This window comes from Balaenoptera borealis (assembly GCF_965194805.1).
Source record: "Balaenoptera borealis genome assembly, chromosome: 7".
Lineage (NCBI taxonomy): Eukaryota > Metazoa > Chordata > Mammalia > Artiodactyla > Balaenopteridae > Balaenoptera > Balaenoptera borealis.
The window spans coordinates 65,432,597-65,456,439 of record NC_138864.1 but is presented as its reverse complement, the minus strand read 5'-3'; the positions used below and the strand labels follow the sequence as shown (position 1 = coordinate 65,456,439).

The window sequence follows — 23,843 nt, the reverse complement described above, 5'->3', positions numbered from 1 at the left end:
AGAACTGTGTTATATGGAACATGCTTCCTTGTTATCCAGAATAATTGAGGCTATATGACTAACAGGGATATTTTTGGAAGAGTTTTCTGCATTGGGTAGAGAGTATTATATGAAATAATATTTGATTTTAATTTTAAGATGCATGTGAAATAATCACGATTAAATTCATTTGACCTCAGTATGTTGCGGGTTTCTTCTTTACGTTTCTAGTCCAATAGCCATCTTTATTCTCACAGTTACTCAGCAGCCTGGTTATCTAGGTACCTCATGCCTTCACTTAGAGTTCCAGTATCTTTTCTGGATCCTATGTTCAGTTATTTTAGTAATGCTTTTGCTACTGTCCTTGATTCTTTTATCCTCTTGCCAATCTGAACTCTTTCTTTTTCCATTCCTCCCTGAGGGTTGCCAGAGTCACACGTAAGTGTGTTCCTTTGAGAATTTTTTTTCCAATTTGTTAGGCATTTTCTCCATACCCATCTTTAAGGTGAATGTAGTTTTATATCATTATTAAGGGCATTAAAATTATGACTGATTCTTAAATTTAAGAACAGTTTTGATTATAGTGAGATTTTGAAAGATCTGAGCAGTATGTGACTGTTTTTATCCTTCAGTTTAGTTGCACTTACCATATTTATAAATCATTATCCATCTAATTATTTGTTTGGTATCTGTAGCCTCATGGGCCTGAACCCAGGTGGACAGGAGCTGTCCTGTTCACCACTGTATGTTCATTACCTACCACAGGAGGTACTTAGTTTGTATTTCACAAATGAGTTCTTTTCTCGTCCACTGTGGCTATGCATCTGAAGACAGTGTACTTTGAAAGAATCTTTTTTTCTGGCCCTTTACAGTTAGGAAGGGAATTAGTCCCTTTCTCCTTGTACATTAATCATATTTCATTGGTGAAACTATAGAATTACTCTGAAGGTAGCCTGGGATACTTCTCTTTAAGTACCTTGTTAGACATTTTCTCTGCATTTTTTTTTTTTAAATGTGGAAACTTTTCACTTGCTTTTAGAGAAGGAAATTACTTTTGAAGAAAATATAAATTAGCTTAACGTTCCCTTTGAAGTTACTTTAAAATTGACCTTTGTACTTTTTGTCATATTTTCTAGTAACTTTAATGTAACTTGAAAGCTTTCAGATTTTCTTTTCGTTTTCTTTTCACTCTATGTCATCTAGTGACTTTTCATCTTTTATACAAGTGCCAAAGGGACTTGTTGAGACTATCTTTCCATAGTCTTTTACACGGTGTATCATCTTCTACTCTCTTTGAAGTTGTCAGGTCTTTCTTCCTGTCTCATACATTTTTATATTGTTTTGTATCTCTCCTTTTTTGGGAAGATAAATGCGGTAAAAAGTCAAAGTACTTTTTAGCAGCTTTGACTGAAACCATGTTGTTTTTCAGGGTGCACCTTTTCTTATAGATCATTATTTTGGAAATAGACTTAAACACATCGTTAATCTGTTTTCCATTTTATTTAACAGTATAAATCAATAGCCTGTTACAAGTGCAGTCTTCATTTGAGAGATAATCAAATATTATCCTAGAGTCTGCTTTCATTACGTTTATTTTAAAAATATTTTTTAGATGCTAGTTCAGTAGAAATACAGAAACGTTTAGATTCAGCCCTATTGAAATGACTAAAGTGTACTAGGCATTCATGATGCCCATGTCTTAATTTACTTGTTACCTTTATACTAATTGTTTTGATTAAATTAATGCAGTTCTGGGAAGAAAGGGTTATACATGGGGGCTTTCGATATTAGAGTTATTATTGAGTTTATTATCAGACCCAAGGTGATCTCTGAAGTACTAAACAGATTATATAAACTGTGTCTGTCACAGAACCTTAGAAGAAACCCTAGCAAAAATTTTTGTGGTGAACTAAACCATACTTAAGTCACTTTGGCTCACTTGGAAGAAATCCACTGTGGACACTGTTCTTAGGTCAAGTAATCGTATTCAGAACCCAAAGGTTCCTGCTATGCTTTTTGCCTCTTGGAAATTCATCATTTTTATTTATTTCCAGGAGCATGGAATAAAGGGAACAAGGACGAGGCAGAGCTTCAGGATTTTACTTATTTTGAATATACCGTTATCTATGAGAAGAGTTGTATAGAAACGTTTATTATGTAGAATGTATCTTTTTTATTTTTAGGCTTGTGGTTATTTTAATTTAGAGTGTTAAGCCAATTAGATCATGATATTCTTTTTATTTTCCACCTATTTTCCTAACCCTGTTAATATAAATTAGATTAGATAAAAATAAACTCTACAGCCAACTGACAAGAAGGGAAAACACTCATTTTGGGGGATCACCATTCCATCTGTTGTATGCCGATAGCCCAACAGAAACAGGTGGTGCTTTTGTTCACACTTTGTTTATATATATAACATTTTTCTTTTGAATATTTTATTAGCTTTAATATATGATTGTTTTCAATATATTGTTTTATAATTGGAAAACAAATACTTATTTTTTAAGGAAATATACATACTGTATATATTTCATTGAAGCATTTTGAACAGCTGCCAGACAGCCCCAACATTTATTCCTCAGCATAAATCTGAAGATATTTTAGCTTGACAGGTTTTCAAGGTTTGACTATTGTCCTAATTAACATTGAATTTGGAATTTTCTCATAAATAAGCATTTTCTCTTTTTATATATAAATTACATAGGAGGGTATCTTTATGTTTCATCTAACCGTGTATGGCTTATTTATTGTCATTTGTATAAATGTTGATTTGTCATCAAAAAGATAAGTGTTGAATTTAGAGAAATCAGTGTACAAATGAATATGTGAAATCCATCTTAGTGATGTCAAAGATGCTGAGACACTGTCTTTTAGTTTTAAATTTAGTTCATTTGTGAAATGAATCATTCTAACCTTGGAAAAATCGTCATGCATCTGACTTAATTATAAATTAAAACAACCCAGCTCTAAACAATTAATTAAAATTTGTTGCATGTTTTCTAGTCCCAATGAGTGAAGTTATTGAAACATTTAATTATTTGTTTCAGATGAATAAGCTATTAAAATGATGCCTGTAGTTAAAAATGTTTTATTCTTTCCTAACTTAGATACATTGTCTCTAATATCATGCCACTCTTTGTGGATGATTTTATCACGTCCTGTTTTCAAGTAAATGTACCAAAGACAGATAAAGAGCCAGATGATCTAAGCAGCTCAGATTGTCAGTGTTCCCTAAGAAAATTAAGTTCTTAAAAACTAACAAAGAAGAAAAAAAGAGGAATGTGTCAAGATTTGGAATGATTTTCAAACTTTCATTTACTTTTAACAGTTTAATAATTGCAAAAGGAAGCACAATTTGGAAATATACCTTCAATCATTTGAAATGTCTAGATAATTTATGTGTTAAGTTCTAAAGCACATACTTGTTAAATAATGTTTTTCCTTCTTCCACACCCTGTGTTCTCCCTTCTGCTTTATTTATCTTGTTTCTAAAATAGTGTCAGCCTCAATGTGTACCATGAAATGACAACCTGGTTACAAATACTTCTGTACATCTAAGATGGGGCAAGCTCTTTGATTATTGAAATTATTATTTGATTATTGAAATTTGTTGGATGAGCCAAACATGTTTTTTTTTTCCTTTTCTCCATCGTTTCTCCCTCTTTTTAACTCCCCTTATATTTTCTGATTCATTCAGGGATACCATGTTTAAGATATCTTATCTGTTATGATTGTAGGCAAGTATGAGTTATAACAGTTACAGTTGCTGCCACTTCATTAAAACTAGAAAAAAACCCCACAACTCTCAGCATTTTCTTGGTTGGGGAACTTGATATTGTGAAACATTGTGTTTGGATTAAATCCTCTTATTTTCAGTTTTTGGAAATACTAGTTGTGTGATAAATGCTAAGGCTTGCTGCAAGTTATTTTGCTAATGGATCATGTTAGTCATTGTATGTATAAGGTACCAAATTGGATAGAATATAGTGTCAGTTTGAGGTATTGAGGTCTCCTCTCCATTGGGTAAATTGTCTCATTTACTTGTTTCAAAATATAAAAACTCTTCATTTACGCATCCCAGTGTTACAGTTTATTTACATATTCAAGTGAGAATAAGAGATTTGCTTTCTTATGATAATTTGCTCATCTCTACTTGGGATTAAATTATTAATCTTGGATTTGTCATGCTAGAAAAATCACTGAATTGAGAGTTGAGAGACCTGGGTTAAGTTTACCTCTGTCAGTTATCAGCTGTGTGATCATCAAGTCATTTCCCTGGCCTGCTTTCTCAGAGCTCTAAGATGCTATAATTTCATATTGCTTGTAACAACTATGATTTTCTGGCTAGAATTTGTTTATGTTACTTATGTTTAGTTATTTAAAATTACTGCAGGAACACATCAATGATTACCTTTTTGTAATATTGATACATGCATTTAAAATGACTGTTTTAGATAATTATATGTTTATTCATTTAAAAATATTATTTTAATAAAATATAATAAAAAGGAATTTATAAATGCAGAGGTATGTAACTATGTCATTGTGTGATAGGATCATTCTGTGGCATTATGCTTTATGATGCTAACTGCAGTATGGGTTTGAAAAACTTCCAATTGATGGAATCAAACCAGATGTTCAAAGATTTAAAGTATTAATCAGAAATGATAAATAATTATATATCTTCAAAAGAATTGAAAACATGAACTTGGAGCATTCAAGTACTTTCATGAACTTGGAGCATTCAAAAATTACTTCAGTGATTAGATGATTCATAAACTAGATGACTCAACAAAAGATGGGTTGAATGAAGAGAAATATGGAAATGTGTGAAGGCCTTTTGAGCATTCTTTAGATGTTTATAGAATTAAAATAAGTAATTTGAATATTTTCCCTTTGATATTGGTTATTAATTTTGATCACCTTTTTGAAATGGATGGCTATATGCATAAATTATGCAAATTGAAAATAGATTACCAGAGAAGGGAACAATAATTTACACTTTTTGTCAGTTGTTTTATCATTTGTATTATCTAGCGTGTTCATCTGTGAGTTTCAATCGAAACACTTATTATTTATTTTAATAAAACAAATTTATTGAACTTTTACGTAATATGTATTGTATTAAGTTTGAGTCTAGAAAGATGAATATGACATGATCCTTACCAGTTTTGGGATAAATTGCACTGGGGGAGAAAAATTGAAGCATGAGGAAAGAAGTGTCACAGAGGGGAAAGATGATTATACAAAGGGTTAGGCATAAGGTTTTAATTAGAACTTGGAGCAATGTTGTCAATATTAAGGGCTGTTTTCAAACTTTAATGTGTGTATGACTTACTTGGGGATCTTTTTAAACGGCAGGTTCTAGTTCAGTATGTTGTTCCGGGCATGAGATTCTTCATTTCTAACAAACTCCCTGGGGATGCCAGTGCTTATGAACCATGATTGATATTTTGAGGAGCAAGGCTTAGTACTAATTCTTTGGAAGTAAGAATAGATGTAGGGCCTGCATTTAAAACCTCTTCCTAGTTATAGTCTTACTTTTTCTTCCTTATTTCTTCCATAAAGTAATTATAACATACTGATTGGCAATACAAATGTAAATGAATATGTAGTCTATAAATTTACTTATTTTGAACGGCTAATTCAGTCAACTCTTGGTTATCTAGGGGCAGATTAAACAGTGCAGTTAGCCTGGGTACTGAATAACAAGTGACTGGGTATTGTAGAGAATTGAAATGACAGTAATTTAGAAAAACATTAATATTTTTTATATTGGACAGCAATTCTCTTTAGAATTATTTGGTACCTACTCTAACGTGGGAATGTTCTTTGATCTCAACAGTCAGGCAAAGTAATTTTGGGGAGGGGTGCCTCCTTTTTCTTCCAGTCCCTCTAAAGAGCAGTAATCTTCACATGGGGATTATAAACCTCCAGAGGCTGTGCTACATGGGTGGAGATTTTTAATATATTGGCTGCAAATCCTATTGTAATTATATTACTTTCAAACATATGGATGTCATCTTTCAAATGGGAAATGTGTTCTGAAATACAGGATATAAATTTAAAGTAAATAAGCTTGAGTCACTTATACCATGTTTTTTTTAGTTAGTTTTATTTTAACTAGGATTGGTAGACATCTGAGACCTTTGCCTCCCACTTTTTTACAGCTGTTAAAGATTGTTTCTTTATGTTATTCAAACATGTTTGTGCACACACGCACGCACGCATGCACACACAGAGGCATGCAACAGATGTGAGTCCAGGTTTAGCATTTTAGCTCTAGAAGTCGTGTAAGTTATGAAAATGTTAATGTTCTGCATAAATCATCATTGTGTGATGTGTATGAGGTGTTCAGAAATCTTCAAGCTAATTTGTAGAACTTATTTTTCTTATCAGATACCTGTGTTATTTAACGGTAGAACACTGTCACTGTAGAGTGTGTTTAATTTGTCATGTGTTTATTTCCTCTGACATAAATTGTAATAAAGTGCAATAGAGCAGTACAGCATTAATTAGAAATGCTAATTTTCCAAGTGCTTAACCGAAGCAGTAACATTTAACAGAGAAAATTTATTTTTATTATTAATTAAACATTAGATATTTTTGTGGATTTTTCTTTTTTTTTTTTTCTTTTTTTCTTTTTTTTTAGAGAACCAGAGGACGAAAACGAAGCTTCATTCCTGAGGAAGAAAAACATGAGGTTGGAATAAGTTAAGCATATTTTACACAATCTAAATTTGAGAAACTTTCTTGCTTAAATTTATTTCTGTTTTCCTCATATCCTGATTTTATGTTTTGTTTCATCCTCCCTTGTATGGCAGGAGAGAGTTCCTAGAGAGCGGAGACAAAGGCAGTCTGTGTTACAAAAGAAGCCCAAGGCTGAGGATTTACGAACTGAATGTGCAACTTGCAAGGGAACTGGAGACAATGAAAACCTTGTCAGGTAAGCTGGATGCTGAGACCTTGTCTTTGGGGGATTAAGGCTCCATCTTCATCATTTTCTCATCACAGATATAATGGGGAAAACAAATCACAGCGTAGGACCTTTCTTAAAGTCTTATTTAGTGGAAACAGTACTTCAGAAACAGATTTCATCCACTTAGTAACCTGCCACACATGGTTATTCTCTGGATTTAGATGTAATTAAGAGTGATTATCTGGATTTTGCACAAAAGAGAATTATCCATTGACAAGAGAAGTTGACCATGCTCTGCATATAGAGGCCACAAAAATATATAATTTGATCCAAACCCTTTGTGCTAAGATTATTATGTTTTATCTCATAAAACAATAAAATTACTAAGTTCTGTTAGCATATTATAAAAGTTGAAGTTTATTAGCGATAATGATGACAGATAATTTTTCTTGACAAGAACTTCGTTAGCACTTATCATTTTTCAAAACAATGTGTTAAATGCTTCTCTCTTATGAAATAAAGAAAGGTGAAAAGATGGCCTAGATAGACATTTTTTGTTTTTTGTTTGGTTTTCTTCTTTGCTTCTTTGTTTTGTTTTGTTACTTTTTTTTTTTTTTTTAAATCAGACATAATTCTAATCAGGAATCTCAGCTGATATGGCACAGTGGCTATTCCTGAGGGTCCAGAGACTGCTAATTTTAGCCATTTGCCTCTCTTGCTGAGATGAAGAAATTGCTCAAAGCCCTGGGTGAGATGAAGGAGTGGGGGGGTGATCAAAAGGAGACCTCATCTAAATAAAAGAGGTATCCTCTTTCAAAGGACAGTGACACAAAGAATCTTTTAGTATGTTACAGGAACGCTTTCTGATTTCCTTCAAAAATTGTCTTTTGATAAAGCCCTATTAAACTAACTCATGGCACAGAAATTAAATGTTTCAAAAACAGTAAGTTGATAAAATGCATATTAGTACTGTTACAGGATTTTAAATATTTGCTTCCAAAATGATGTCATTTATTTGTCATTAAAAGTATAATTTGTTTGTTTTAATTCCTCAAGTAAAGGCATGTGGTTTTAAATTTCATGAGGTTTTTATACCATCATTGAGGAAGGTAATGAGAAAGTAAAAATTCCAGTAAAGAAATACAAAGTGCTTCAACAAAGTTGAGAAAGTCTATAATATTAGGCCACTGTTTTTTGAAGTAGTTTGTGTAGAATATCATGAGAGCTCTCCTGGAGGTTAAACTCATTTAAGTTTAAGGTAAATTAGTTCTAATGTCAGAAGATACAAATGAATAATTCTGACTGCAACATAATTTTCTGATTTCTGTAAAAAAAGAAAGCATAAGCATAACAGTGGAGTATATAAAACAACAAAACAACGAAAATAAATAAAAGAAAAAATTATAAAAACAATCTTATGTAATGAACAAAAATTCAATCTAGAAGAAAATTCCCACGGGGGTTGAGGGTGGCATTATAGGGCATGATCATTTTGAAACAGTAGTTAAAAACTTAAGAGACCTGGTTATACTCTTTAATTACTTAAACCTATGTAAATATCTACCTCTAATTTATTTTTTTAAGATAGTAGCTTGATTCAGGCCTTGTTGCTATAGGCCCTATATGTTTTTGCCAGGTTTTTATTTTATTTTTTTGGTCATGTATTTGAAAGAAAGAACCTAGAAAATAAATACAATTTTATTTTAAAAGCCACTTAATACAAGAGCATCTCCAAGACATTGTATTATATAGTTGTTTTTAAAAAAAATAGGTATCATCTTTCTTTGATTCTTGATAAGATTTTTAATTAATATTAGCCTTTCCTCTCATTTATTTAATTAGTTCCTGTTATAAAATTTTCATCCTAATTGCATTATTATAACATTCCAGTGTCTGGGATTTTTGTGAAAGTCTCATGAAAGGTAAAGATATTTTTGTTACTCTAGAAATGATGGTTAACAAAGTCTTTTTCCTTGGTTTTGCCTTGTTAAGAAGATAACATCACAGATTTTATGCAAAGGTTTTAAAGAGGTTATGAAGAGGGAATTAAATGTTTTATAAATATTATATATTAATAACGTTTCTGAGGATAAAACAAGCTGGATATAAAGCAGTGCCATCAAGTGTTTTATGGTTATAATGTGATTGTTCTTTAAATATATATATATATATATATACACACACACACACACACACATACACACATTCAGTTTAAGCACATTGCTCTTGGGATAAAGAAGAATTTTATGTAGAATTTCATGTGTTTAAAAAGGTACTCTTATAAGCTAATATCTGCCATTTCCCTTAACATCTCTTTTATTTAGTAATTGGCACCATCATTGTTTGCAAATCTGCCCCAAAAGCCCACACTTTTATGATTAAGTTGCATCTTAAATATTATGTATACACGCTATTTTTAACTTTATTTTAAGACATTTTAAATTACACTTTATTTTCCCTAAAGATATATTTCAGTGCTTGATCATTATACTTACTTTGTATGTCTATTAAGTTCTCTTATAAAATTAAACTTCTTGGATCATAATTTAATTAATTTACTTAATCTTCTATTGAATTTACTGTATTTTCTCAAGTTCCTTTGAACTAATGTACATGACTCTTTAGAATCAGCTGTTTAGCAGTTTTGATTTTGAAACCACACTTCTCTATGTAATTCAGGCTGTATAAAAAAGTTTTCTTATTTTTTTCTTTCTTTTTCAGTTATTTGTATATATGTATACATTAATTTACATGTATAATTTTTTAATATCACTAGGAAATTGCATTCAATTTATCAGTTAACTGTAATAATAGGTTCCAAATGTTATTTTCTGTTTTGTCTTTAAGTTTTTCTCAGGCCTTTGGCAAGTAATTTAGTATTTCTGGGTCTTAGTTTTTCCCTCTGTTGTACATGATCAGAATTGTACTATGCTCCATTACAGGCTTTGTGAGTAATTCTGTATGAAATAGTAGGGCAGTGGTATTACTTAGTAATTTAAAGAATACATATATGTGGGCTCTGGAATAAGGGTTCCAGTTGGTAAATATGATACAGTAATAATATAAATGCATATTTTTTACTTTTCAGAGAATGTGCATGTTTTTGTATATAATTATTCCTGCAATATGGAGAACAAAAAATTTGAATTTGTTGAAACACTTTCCCTAAAATGATTAGACTAATAAACTATTTCCGCTAAACATGGGAAATATGAAAATTACCACAAGGTGTTAAAGAGAAAGATGGTTTACAGTATCATATGGATTTAAAAAAAAAAATAGTGCTTCCTTTTTTTGCCATCTACTTTTTAAACTTAATTAAAATTTGTCTGCAAAGTTTCCAGTTGAAAATATATTCCTTTATGTTATTTAGTGCAATTAAATGCTAAAGGCCAAATTGAAACTGTCTTCGAATTGTGAGGTCTTTTGGGGTATTTATCTCTTTGCTGTGGATGTTCATTGCTGGAGGTACTTTTGAGCCCTTAGTGATATCTTGGTTTTGCTTCCACAGTTCCTGGGACATTTAATGCTCAGTAAATGCTTGGTAAATGAATGACTGTGCTACATAAGTAGTGACTGATTATTCTTTGCTGAATTAATAAAAAAAAACCTTTTACTATTATAATTTATTCCTAGAACAAATTGGTCACTCAGTATAAGTATTTGATGAAGACATTTAAAAGGCTTAATAAAGGAGGATTACTTTCATGTCACTAAAGAATCGTGGGTGAGTTTTTTCTGTGTATTAGGTAAAGAACTAGGAATCACAGATTTGAGATTAGTTAGTTGATACACTGATGTGACAGTAGAAATGATTCTTCTTTTTGAACATACTTAATTTTCAAAAGGTAGATTTTAGAGGTAGGTAGGCTTTTCTCCTCTATAAATCTTTATCAAACTATCAAATTAGGAATAAGACAAAACTTTTAGGCCTCAAATTTTATCTTAACTGTGTAAACTCATTGTGACACATTTTATTACTTAATGGGAGATAGGAGGGAGCAAAAAGGTCTCCTAAAACTAAGAACCTTAAAATCCATTGGTCCTCTTAAATAGCATCTTTAATTTTTATCTTGTATTGTGGCCATTACTTAGAAGTAGTGAAGGTAGGAGATGATCTATGAAGCTATTTTACTTTTATAGCTAAGTCCACCATTAAATGTTTGCTGTATTCTCTTCCTTATTTGAAGATATGGCAAATTATATCGATATTGAACCATTTTGGTTACAAGGTTAGGATGTTTGTTTGGTCTGTTAACAATGTTGTTAGCACTTTTATTTATTTCACAATTTAAACATCTAGCTTCTCAGTGCCTTCCCCAAAACCATATGGAGAAGGTGGTATGGAGGCTCTCACTGGTATGGAGGCTCATAGATTGCCTGGGTCATAGAAAGGGGTGTTTTCTCCCAGAGATTTGATTAGACCAAGAGAGCAAGGTTTAGTTGTAACTTTAGTTACTGTGTTCACAGAACATAAGATCACTTTAAATAGATTGTTTTAAATTACTTTAAAAAAGTGAAACCTAGTTTCATTTCTTTTAAGAACAATTAAGATTGCATTTGATAGATTGCTTAAAACAAATAGAATGACTTATTTTATTTTGATTATACACTTACCAGTTTACTGTTTCTTATGCAGTTTATCACATAATAATCACTCTAAATGGTAAAATTTGCTTATTCATGTAGGAATATCAAATGATTGTAAAGTGATGGTGCAAATGTATATTATTTATACTTATAAATTAGAACTTAGAAACAAATAGAAATTTTAAAATGATTTGTCATCTAATAAATTTCAAATTATTAAAAGCATCTCCTGCACAAAGACATTTCTGGCTAATCTTCTGTTTCTTTTCCTTACTTCTACCAACAATTTCAAGGATAGGTTTTAGGTTTTTGTTTTGTTTTGTCTTGTAACCCTGAGTCAGTGATTGGTATAGTACAAATTACTGTATTCTAAAGGATTGTTTCCAAAGCTTAGATTTCTAATATTTCTTTCAATTATGTGTGGTAAAATATATCCCCTCTTGTCACCCTGATGTCCTGTGTGATATACCTCTTTCTTCAAGTTTCACTGCTGTTAGCTCTGGAATATGTTTCACTTGGCTTTTCTCTCTTGAAAGTATGACCATCTTAAAGGCAAGGTCTCTGTTTTACTTATCTTTACAGCTCCCATGTTCTTACTCCAAGTCACTGAGCAAGGATCGCCTCCCCGTGGTGGTTAGTGGCTTACACACTTCATAGGAGGTTGCGTTAAGCAATCATTGGCCAGATGTTAAATCTTCCTAATTTTTATTTTTAATATAAAATAGATTTAAAATAAAAATCTGATCTAAAAATAGATTTAATATAAAAGGCAAAGATAAAGTAGCATATCAAGATGTCTCAGAAAGCATATAGACTTCTTGTAACACATAGCCTGAGGAAATATGCTGCCTAATTCTTTTAACAGGGTTCACATCAAAAGGGAAGATAAGTATAGCATTCTAAATACAAGCTGATGAAGGAATTATTTAGGAATTATTAGGAATTATTAGAAAATTTAAACAAAGGAATATAATTATGACCTGAAACTTTGTTTTCTTAGATTTTTAACTGTTTAAAAAACTTTTACATTTATGTTATTTTTTAAATAAGCATTATAAGAAATAGTTTATAGAAACAGCTTTTCAATGAAATTCTGATATGAATACCAAACAATAACATCATCTAATGCTTAAGTGAAATTGAAATTCAATAAAATTCAGAACACCTATTTCTGTCACATTCTGGAGGGTTTAACATAATTATGTCCCTATTTTGAGACAATATTTCTAAATTTTCATTTTGTTTAACAGTTTATTTTTAAGCTTTTTGATTTAAAAACAATAAATTATCAGGTCTACTTTAGTTTTGAATGTTTATTATAGTTTTTGAACACCAGGTCATTTAATTGTATTGACTTAAAAAAAAAAAAAACTAGTTAATTGAATCAGCTTAATACCAGAAGTAAAACTCTCTAAGAATGCCAATATTTAATATATGAGTAATGCTAGAATGTGTGAAGAAATCAGCCTGAGCATTAATAAACAAAAGATATTTTTTTTTTTTTTTTTTTTTTGGTCAAAGATAAGTAGGAAAAAAATGCAAATATTACAACTATTTAAAGTTTCATAATGCATCACCCTTCCTGATATGTTTTTTTAAATAGGTATTTTGACAAAATATGATCTTAGTAATTTTGGTATAGACAAAAAAAATTAAAAATCAAGTAAGAAAAATGGCTGTATCTACATAGAAACGTAATTACATGTGCTTTGTTTCAGTGATTTTAAATCCAGACTGTGTAAACTACTTAGAGAAACAATAATTCAACTTCCCAAAAGTTGTAAATTCTGAATTAATGATGAAACAAGCTTAAGCAGTTTCATGGAAATAGTTTTTCAATTATTAAAGTGTATTTATAAATTGTCTTGTCCGATTTAGGTTTCAAGACAATATATTTTCCTATTTGCTCAAGCTTAGAATATATAGGAAGTAGTTTCAGAATTGCCAACCCAAACCACGGCAAAAATGTGAATCTAAGTTCAGTAGTTGTTTGGGTGGGTGTGTGTGGTAAAAGTTACATACAATGAAATGCATAAATGTTAAGTGAATAAATCAGTGAATTTTAGCAAAAGCATGCACTCATGTAACCCCCATTTCTATCAAGATATAGAACATTTTCATCACTCCCCAAAAACTGTGCCCTTTCCTGGTCAGTCCCTCTTCTCAAAGGCAACCACTTTTCTATTTTTTTCCCTTATAAGTTGTCTCTTGTAGAGTTTCATATAAATGGCATGTTTAGTATTTATTTGATGTCAGCCATTTTAATGAGTGTGTGAGGGAATCCCACTGTGGTTTTAATTTGCATTACCCTGATGTATAATGATGTTGAGCACATTTTCATGTGCTCACTGGCTATTTGTATGTCTTCCTTTGCGAACTAATTCTTTTGCTCATTTAAAAAAAAATTGGGTTGTATGTTTAGTATTGAGTATAGGAGCTTTTAATATGTTCTGGATTTAAGTTTTTTACAAATACATGTTTTTCAAACATATGCCCCTTATCTATGGCCTGCCTATTCGTTTTCTTAATGGTGTTAAAGAGCAGAAGTTACTAATTTTACTAAGTCCAATTTAGCAACTTTTATGATTATTGCTTTTGTTTCCTATCTAAGAAGTCTTGGCCTAGGTCCAGGTCACAAAAATTATCTCCTTTGTTTTCTTCTAGAAGCTTTATGATTTATCTTTTATATCGAGATATGTGATTCATCAGAAATTAATTTTTATGGTCTCAGGTAGAGTTAAGGAAGGTTTGTTTATTATCCCATGTGGGTTTCCAGTTTTCTAGCACCATTTGTTGAAAACGCTTGCCTTTCCACATTAAGTTGCTTTGGTTCCACTGTTAAATATCAATCAACTTTTTTAATGAGGGTCCATTTCTAGACTTTGTGTTGTGTTCCATCAAGCTATGTACTTTTTCTGTGCCAGTACCAGTTGTCTTGATTCTTGAGGCCTTATGGTAAGCTCTTTTGTTTTTCTGGATCCTTTGCATTTTCAAATGAGTGTTAGAAAGAGCTTTTTATTTTCATTAAAAAGAAGAAAGTCTGTGTATGATACCAAAAAAGCACAGGCAACAACAGCAACAACAAAAATATATAAGTTGGACTTCATTCAAAATTAAAAATGTTTGTGTATCAAAAGAATCTATCAACAGAGTGAAAAGGCAACCCACAAAATGGGAGAGATATTTGCAAATCATATATCTGATGAGGTATTGATATCAAGAGTATAAAAAGCACAACAAATCATCCATAGCAATAATGAAAAAACCTGATTAAAAATGAGCAAAGGACTTGAATAGACATTTCTCCAAAGAAGATATACAAACGAGTAATAAGCACATGAAAAGATGCTAAACATTAATCATTAGTGTAACTCAAATCAAAACCACAATGAGATACTGCTTCAGACCCATTAGAATGGCTGTTATTAAACAAACAAACAAAAATAGAAAATAACAAGTTTGGGGGAGGATGTGGAGAAGAAGGAATTTCATTTCTGAGTATATACCCAAAAGAATTGAAAGCAGGGACTTAAAGAGGTACTGTACATTCATATTCATGGCAGCATTATTGGCAGTAGCCGAATGGTGGAAGCAACCCAAGTGTCCATCAATGGATGGATGGATAAACAAAGTGTGATATATGTGTATAGTGGGATATTATTCAACCATAAAAAGGAAAGAAATCTGACACATGCTATAACATGGATGAACATTGGAGACCTTAGGCTGAGTGAAATAAGCCAGTCACAAAAGAACAAATATTGTATGATTCTACTTAATATGGGATACGTAGTCAAATTCATAGAGAAAGAAAATAGAATGGTGGTTGCCAGGAGCAGGGTGACTGGGAAGTTAGTGTTTAATGGGTACAGAGTTTCAGTCGGGTAAAATGAAAAAGTTCTGGAGATGGTTGGTGGTGATGGTTGCACAACAGTGTGAAAATACTTAATGCTTCAGAAATACACACTTAAAAATGGTTAAAATGGTAAATTTTATGTATATTTAACCACAATTTTTCAAAAGAAGCCTACTGGGATTTTGATTAGCTTTGTGTTGAATACATGGATGAATTTGGGGGAACGTTAACATCTTAACAGTATTGTTTTCTGATCCATGAACTAGGTATATCTCTACATTTATTCAGATTTTCAAATATCCATTATTTTTTCTCATTGGATGTTTTTGTAGTTTTCATTGTAGAAGTCTTGTATGTCTATTATTAAATGTATTCCTAAGTATTTAATGTTTTCTGATGCTATTGTATAAGAATAAAATATGATTTCTTTTAACTGTTTATGCAAGTGTTGAGAGCTACCAGGAGTTGAGGTAGTCAATTAGGATCACAAGCCAAGCTGAAAGTTACAATTAAAATTATTAATTTGTTGCAGTAGTAGAAGCAAGAGGCCAAACAGGAAAGGTTGCTGGTTCCCGTAATGTTCCATTTCCCCCCACTAATAAGGGTCTAGTGGATCAGTGCCAAAATGGGGAGCGGGTGGGGCATTAAGGTCACTACTGAGGCAGCCTGGACAGAAGGTCCTTGCTGTTTAATGGACCCAGGGGCTGGAGGGGAGGAAAAGGAGAAGGGGTAGGCAGTAGAAAAGTGCTGAGTCAGTGGAGCAAAGTGTCTTTAAGACCCCTCAATGAGGAGAGCTTGGCAGAGGTGCACAAGCAGTCTTTCAGTCTGGCTTTTCCATCCCCGACGGAAAGAGGCCTCAAAAGTTGGATCAGCCTTACAGTCCTGGGATAAACCCCTCCTGATCGTGAGGTATTGCCTCTTTTATATGTGTATTTTTTTTTTGGATTTCATTTGCTAATATTTTGATAAGGGTTTTGTGTCTCTATTCACGAAAGTATTATTCTTTTAATTTCTTTTCTTAAGTCTTTATCAGGTTTTGTTATCAGGTTATATTGGCCTTCTAAAAGGTGTTACAAAGTACTCTATTTTTTTTAAAGCATTTATTGATTGATTTTATTTCTTCATTGAGTTTTCATTGAATTCCTCAATGAAACCATCTGGACCAGAGTTTCTTTGTTGGGACGTTTTTGGTAATTAATTCAATTTTAAAAATAGGTAATAGAGCTGTTGAAATTTTTTCTTTTGTCTTATGTTAGTTTTGGTAAGCTGTGTTTTTCAAGCAATTTATTCATTTCAGTTGGAAGTTGCTTCTTTTCTTTAGTCTTGCTTTTATTTTGAATGTGCACTACAACTATTTGCTTGAGACTTTGCGGCTTCCTATAATATTTCGGATCATATTCTCTTCTTCCTTCTAAGACTATGTCAGTATTTACTTCTTTCATGTATCCTTCCAGACTTACATGATCCCATAATGATCTTTTTCTTACTTTGATTGCCCTTGGGGCCCACATAAAATTCCACATCATGCTGTTATCCACTTGCTTGCAAATTGTCTATGAATTTTTACTTTTTTCACTAGATTAGGTCAGGCCTTCTATTTAGTCATGATGATTTTCATAGTCTTATACAATATGGCACAAGAAGTTAATTCAGAATAAATGCTTATTAAATTATTTACTGATGCATTGCTAAATCTGTATGTATTGCAGCTTTATACACTGAAATAGTATGTAATCTCTTTGAGGGCAGAGACATTTCTTTAAATAAGTCCAAATTGATTGGTTTTTTCATTTTTAATTATGAAAAACAAACTTAAAAATAGTATATATATGTTGCAAACAACAGCAAAAAAGAGTGGTAAATAATGGTTTCTCATTGACTGCGATTACTTCACTTAGCGTAGGAGATCTTAGTTAGTCCAAGCTTGTCACTTGCCAGTGCTGGCAAGTCACTTAATCTCTATGGATCCCAGTTTTCTTATTTTACTGGAGAAGATGTCAAGGCTATATCATCTCTGAGGTCTAACACACTAGTTCTGATATTCAAAGGTTATGTGATGTTCCAAGTTCCGAAATAGATACTGCCTATGTGTTTACATTCCGTCACAGCTCTCCTGTAAACACCTACTTTCAGAATCTCTTGCTAGAGTATTCTGTAACTATGTAGAGTATGATTAATGATCAAGTCTCTTAGAGTGGAAGCCATTCTTGTTGCCCTTTCTCTCATTTAGCTAGAGAGGAGTGGAAAATAAGTCATTTCCTTTGATAAAGCGTACTTCCTTTGATAAAGAGCAAATATCTCTTTTCTTTTTTAAAATAACTATATTGAGATCTCATTTTCATACCATACAAATTCATCCATTTTAAGTGTAGACTATAGTAATTTTTAATAAATTTATAGAAGTGTTCAGTTATCACTACAATCCTATTTTAGAGAATTTCCATCACCTCAAAAAGTGTTGTGCCTCTATACTGTCAATCCTAGCTTCCACCCCAGCCCCAGACAACCATGGCAAATGTTCTTTTGTCACTGGTTCCTCATAGCCTATTCCTTTCCTGATCCTTTTTTTGTTTTCATCTTAATATTATTCTTATACATGATTCTGGTTTTTGTTTTGTTTTTTTCAAAAAAATTTTAATGCACTAAAGGCAACAAAGGTTCTTTTCTAGACCAAACTTTAATCAGGTTACTGAACTTTCTCCTAAGCTCATCTGTATATTTCCTTATAAAGTCCAGTGTTAGCAAGAACCCTGCTAAGTTACTTTAACCAGAACCCCCCACCCTTGATATCTGATCACCCTAGATATCTGATCAGGTTCCTCATCCTCTACCATTCTGATCACCTTGGCCTGTCTTAAGCAAAAATCCTTTTAGGTCAGTTTAGCCAGAACCCCCTTAGCCTTGATGTTTCCACTTACTAATTTTCTATCCGCTGATCCCCACCATGTTCTTTGGCTATAAATTCCCACTTGCCCGTACTGTATTCAGAGTTGAGCCCAATCTTTCTCCCCCAATATAAAATCCCATTGCAGTGGTTCTTAAATCTATCATGATGGTCCTAAATAAAGCCTGCCATACCATCTTGAACAGCTGCCACTGAATATGTTTTTTCTTTAACAAAGGAATTTCTAATAAAAGAGATATTTCTAATTAAAGTGAGTCTTGAAATGTGAACAAACTATCCCATTTTATTCCTTCTTCAGCTTCATATTTTACATTGGATGTTTTTAAAACAAGCCTGCTAAATTTATGTGAAGAGCCTAAATGTTATTAAATTTTAAAGTCTTTCTACATTTTGGGAGACAGTTTTATATAATGAATGATTAAGTGGGGATTTATAGCCACTCCGCTGGGTTTGAAACCTGTTTCTGTTATTTGTGAACTCTGCCTTTATGTTCCCTGTGGCTTAGTTTCTTTATCTGTAAAATAACCATAATCAGTAGTACCTAAACCATAGATTGTTGGAGGATTAATTGAGATAAATACAAATGAGTGGCTTGGCACAAGTGTTAGGGAATTGTAAATGCCCTGTATATGCAAATGACAACTGTAATAAACCATTTATATAATGCTTACCGTGGGTCACGTACCTCATGTATACATTTTGAATCATTTAATCCTTACAGCTTCCCTATTAGGTGAGCAGTAGTATTATCTCCTTTGAATTGTTGGGGAAACTAAGGCATAGAGAGCTTAAGTAACTTCCCAAAAGAAAGTAGTGAAACTGATACTCAAATTCAGGTAGTCTGGCTCCAGAGCCTATGCTCTTAACCTATACAGTCTCAACATAAATTTACATTTCAGCTCCCTGGTAGAATAAAACTTGCCTTTGATAAATGTATTTATTTCAGGCTAAATGATGACATCTCTTTCAAGATCATATCTGATGTTCTGTTTATATTACGGTTTTCAAGACTATTTGATGTTCGTTGAGATTGCAGTGCTATAATCTTTATTCTTCTAACTATGCTATTTGATTTTCTTTGATATTAAAAGGACTTATTTAAATAACTACTTTTCCTTTTTAACTTTAGATGTTATTAAATTATCCTTTATTTGTATTTATATTAAATGAGGATCATAGCACTCATAATAAATCTGACCTTTGTAGATGTTTATCTCTGGGATATTTGTGTTTTTTGTTTTTTTGTTTTTTGGGGGTTTTTTTTTCTTTATTTTGTTTTTGGCTGTGTTTGGTCTTAGTTGAGGCATGCAGGATCTTTCACTGCAGCGTGGGCTCTTCATTGTGGTGTGCAGGCTTCTCGCTAGTTGTGGTGCATGGGCTTCTCTCTAGTTGTGGTGCGTGGGCTACAGAGTGTGTGGGCTCTGTAGTTTGAGGCACACCAGCTCAGTAGTTGTGGCACACAGGCTTAGTTGCCCCGCGGCATGTGGGATCTTAGTTCCCTGACCAGGGATCGAACCCAAGTCCCCTGAATTGGAAGGCGGATTCTTTACCACCAGACCACCAGGGAAGTCCCTGGAACATTTACTTTTAACGAAATATACTCTGTCCTTTTTAAGGTGCAAGTTACGTCTTTTACAAATAACTTTAAGATTGAAGGGTATATGAATATTATATTCATTTATGTATATGAATGAATATAATATATTTACATTGTATGTTATATATACACACATATTAAAATGGCATATGTGTACATATTTAATTCACACATATGATACATACATAATACTATATATATTAATTGAAGTTGCTGTTTGTGAAGATCTGTGATGCCATCTATATTTTTACCTTTTTGGTCACTAGTAATTTTAATTGTGATCATCTATTTACTAAATGCTTTTGTAGTCCCTCTGTCTTGAAGAACAACACACATCGCTCTAATTATAGATGAAGAAATCTGAGTATATAGGCACAATGATGTGAAATTTTAGAGAGGTGAGTATTTGCATTAACCACCGGTTGTGGGGGAAAGAACAAAGATGACAGCACAGTGTAATTACATTTGGTAGATTAAATTTGGAGAATAGATATACCTCACAGATAGTCAGCCTCTTGATTACCTGTGATCTGAGGGCTTTGTTTTGTTTTGAGAAGAGAGGTCATTTAAATGAGTAGAACAATACAAGATAATAGACAAAGAATTGCAGTCCTTTGAAATTTAGTGAGCTTAGCAAATAAGAACATTGTTATTTCAGAATCTTCATAAAATAAATGTCAGTTTGTTCCTTAGTTGAGGAGTTTTGCATCAAGTTGATTCCTTCTTCAGCATACGTGAAACGGAGACTTAAATCTCAAGAAATACATAACTTCAGAATTATATAACCTTAGCGTGATCTTGTTCAGGTTTTAAGACGTGGGCACGCGCGCGTGTGTGTGTGTGTGTGTGTGTATGTGCGTATTATAACGTTGTATTTGAACAATGCTTTCATATTTCTATCTCTATTTTATGATTAAAGATAAAAATGAGAAGATTTCAAGCCTCATTTTTCCCCTCATTTCACCTGATTCACTTATTCTTTAGATGTGGTATGTGTCGTTAGTATAACTACTTTTCTACTTAATGTTGTTGACCTATATGGAGAGGTTGTTAATTAGGAAAACCAAGAATATAATTTTCTTTTATTAAGGACAGTTTCTCTCTCTTTTTTTTTTTTTTGTGGTAGTGCATTTAGTATTTATCTTAATAGGCTCAAAAAATGAACCTCACTTGACAACTTAATTAGGTAACTAACCGGGAAAAATGGTGGGGAAGGTATAGGGCTAAAATTGGGAGGTTCAAGACTGTGTCAACCATGAGGATGCAGATAACTTTTCTGGGAACCAGTGTTCTCATTCATAAAATGAGCAGTGTGTTAGATTGATTTGAAAATCCTTTTTAATTTTCACATTCTATGATTTTATTATACCATAAGAATGAAGAAAAAGAGAAAGAAATTCTGGGATTCTGAATAATTTACAGCATAAACCTCCCACCAACAGTGCTATTTTTTTTTTAATTTTTTTAAATTAATTAATTAATTAATTTATTTTTGGTTGTGTTGGGTCTTCGTTTCTGTGCGAGGGCTTTCTCTAGTTGGGGCAAGCGGGGGCCAGTCTTCATCGCGGTGCGCGGGCCTCTCACTATCGCGGACTCTCTTGCTGCGGAGCACAGGCTCCAGACGCGCAGGCTCGGTAGTTGTGGCTCACGGGCCTAGTTGCTCCGCGGCATGTGGGATCCTCCCAGACCAGGGCTCGAACCCATGTCCCCTACATCGGCAGGCAGACTCTCAACCACTGCGCCACCAGGGAAGCCCAGTGCTATTTTTTATTGTCTTATTAACCCATAATATTTTTTCTAATTTTAATTCAGTTATATACTTTATAGGTCATAGCCTACCAGCAACATATGAGTTAATTATAAGGCAGCCACTTTTCATTTTTTACTAATTGAGATGTAGGTTTGTGAGGAATGGTTTATAGTAGAAAATGTTTTCTTTCAATCTGAAAAGGTTTTTTTTTTCTAAACTCTGTAAAACAAGATATTATAGATTGAGCTTTTAAATAGACTAAAACATTTGTAGATAAAAATAACATGTTATCTGGATATTTATAGCATATCTCATATTTACTGTAGCTTTATAGCTCCTCATAGGTTTACATGTATGATGTATGGTTTCTTTTCATTTTAATTCTTAATTTTTCTTTTAATTCTTCATTTTAATCCTTTTTGTGAAACAGTTTCAAGAAGCAATTACATTTATCCTAAACTGGAAGGAATTAATATTATAAATTTCTGAATTAGATCTTCCTATTACAATGCAGTTAATAGGATTTAAAGTTAAATATAGTATACCTGTATACAGCAGGCTCCCATTTAAAAAGAGTTTTCTCCAATTCTGGCCTCACTTTCTAGACTGACCTCCTGTAAGAAAATACACAGTCAAGAATTAGGCTGACATTGTGAAATGACTTGGTAGCTGACTTTTACCATTGCACATAAACAGCACAGTTATTCTAAGTCACAGTATCACTTTCAGTCAGATAACCACTAAAATCACTGCGCTGTGGTTTCCTGAAAATGCCATAATCCTTCAAATGCCACATTAAACTGAGAGAGAATACCATCAGTAGTGCCTGCACCGTTATGTAGAAGGATGAGCTATGAACCAAGTGAAAAGATGTTCTGGAAGAACAGTAACCTTTCCCTTGATGTGTGCATTTCCCATTACATTTTTGACACAAAATGTTGCAGAATGATTTAATGGTGGCATTTTGTTTTGCTGACTCCTTTTTTTCATTAAAAAGAAACCAAAGTTTAGGATAGGAATGTAGGGGAAGAGTGACCAAGCACTGAATTCTATTACAGGAATCTGTTTTCAAAATAAATAAGTTAAATTTGTTTTAGGAACATGGCTTTTACCCCTTAACATTTTATGTTAACTGTGATAGACAAATCATTTAGTTTTATTATATCTTTAAAACAATGTTGTTTGTTCTTTAAAGTTAGTTTTTTTCCTCCATTGTCCTCCCCTCTTCTTTTTTCTTCCTAGTAACTCTTGATCAGAAATGACATGTCAATAAATAGGAAAGCTTTGTTTAGTAATTACATAGACTGCACGTATTGCATGTAACCCAGAAAGTGTCCTACTTTTTATTGTCACTTTAGATGTATATTACTAGAGCTGATTTTACAGGGAAACAAAGTACGAATATCACTGGTCTAAAAGATCAATGCCTATTAACTTTGAGAGGACACATTTCTATTGGGAATGAAGTCATAAAGTTGTCCCACATAAAAGTAGTACAAAGCTTTTTTGCACCTATGAAAACATGCTGAGAAAGAGAAAGAAACTTGCCAAAATATATTTTGTAAGACTTGCAGCATTGGACTTTCAGTTTTAATGTTAATATGGAGTGCCTGGATATGGGCCCCGTCACACAATTATTTAAAAAACAAAAACAAAAACTTGGGAATTTATTTTGCAAATACATATTTCTTAAAATCTCACTTTTGAAAAAAAGATACATCAGATAGTGTTTGACTAAACACTACTTTGGTCCCCCCCCCCAACCCCCAGGATTATAAGAATATTCATAAAATGTGCAATTTCAACTAAAGAAATGGAAATTTGACTTGGAATTTCTCACTTAGTATGCCGTTTTTCCCAGCTGACTAACTTTTTAAATAGGAGACTGTCACTCTTTATGAACTCTGTTAAGTGTCCATTATATTTAGTTTCTTGACCTGCTTTAATTCTGCTGCTCTTTCTTCCAAATGTCACAAAATGGAAGGGTTTACATTGAGTTCAACAATTCTTTATCTTCAAACTGTTATCTAGATCAAAAGAACTAATCAGAACAATATGCAGTGTGGATACATGTTTTCAACTAAAAATGACTTAGGAGCTTGTTAGTGATATAATTAAAGTATACCTTACTGAACAAATACCTTTATTTTTCTTTCCTTTCCTTTTTCTCTTTCTTCCTTTTTTCCTTTCTTCCCCTCTGTCTCACCCTCCTTCCCTCTCCCTTCTTCCTTTCTCCTCCTTCCC

General features: G+C 32.5%; 1 protein-coding gene across 20 annotated transcripts in view; it reads left to right on the top strand.

Moving 5' to 3' along the window:
- PHF14 (PHD finger protein 14) overlaps positions 1 to 23,843 on the top strand; it is a 201,271-nt gene that overhangs the window by 85,701 nt on the left and 91,727 nt on the right. For 15 of the 20 annotated variants that reach the window (XR_014246413.1, XR_014246414.1, XR_014246416.1 and 12 more), the window contains 2 exons: positions 6,635 to 6,685; positions 6,807 to 6,928. The exons of 1 other annotated variant lie outside the window; for it this stretch is intronic. Coding sequence is in view for 9 of the 19 variants with exons in the window: in XM_082398251.1 (XP_082254377.1) it covers positions 6,635 to 6,685; positions 6,807 to 6,928 (173 nt within the window). In the remaining 10 variants the exon portion in view is untranslated. Of the gene's footprint in view, positions 1 to 2,033; positions 2,198 to 6,634; positions 6,696 to 6,806; positions 6,929 to 23,843 lie in introns of those variants that run through there. 4 more of the 20 variants (XR_014246415.1, XR_014246417.1, XR_014246419.1 and 1 more) reach the window with 2 other exon arrangements.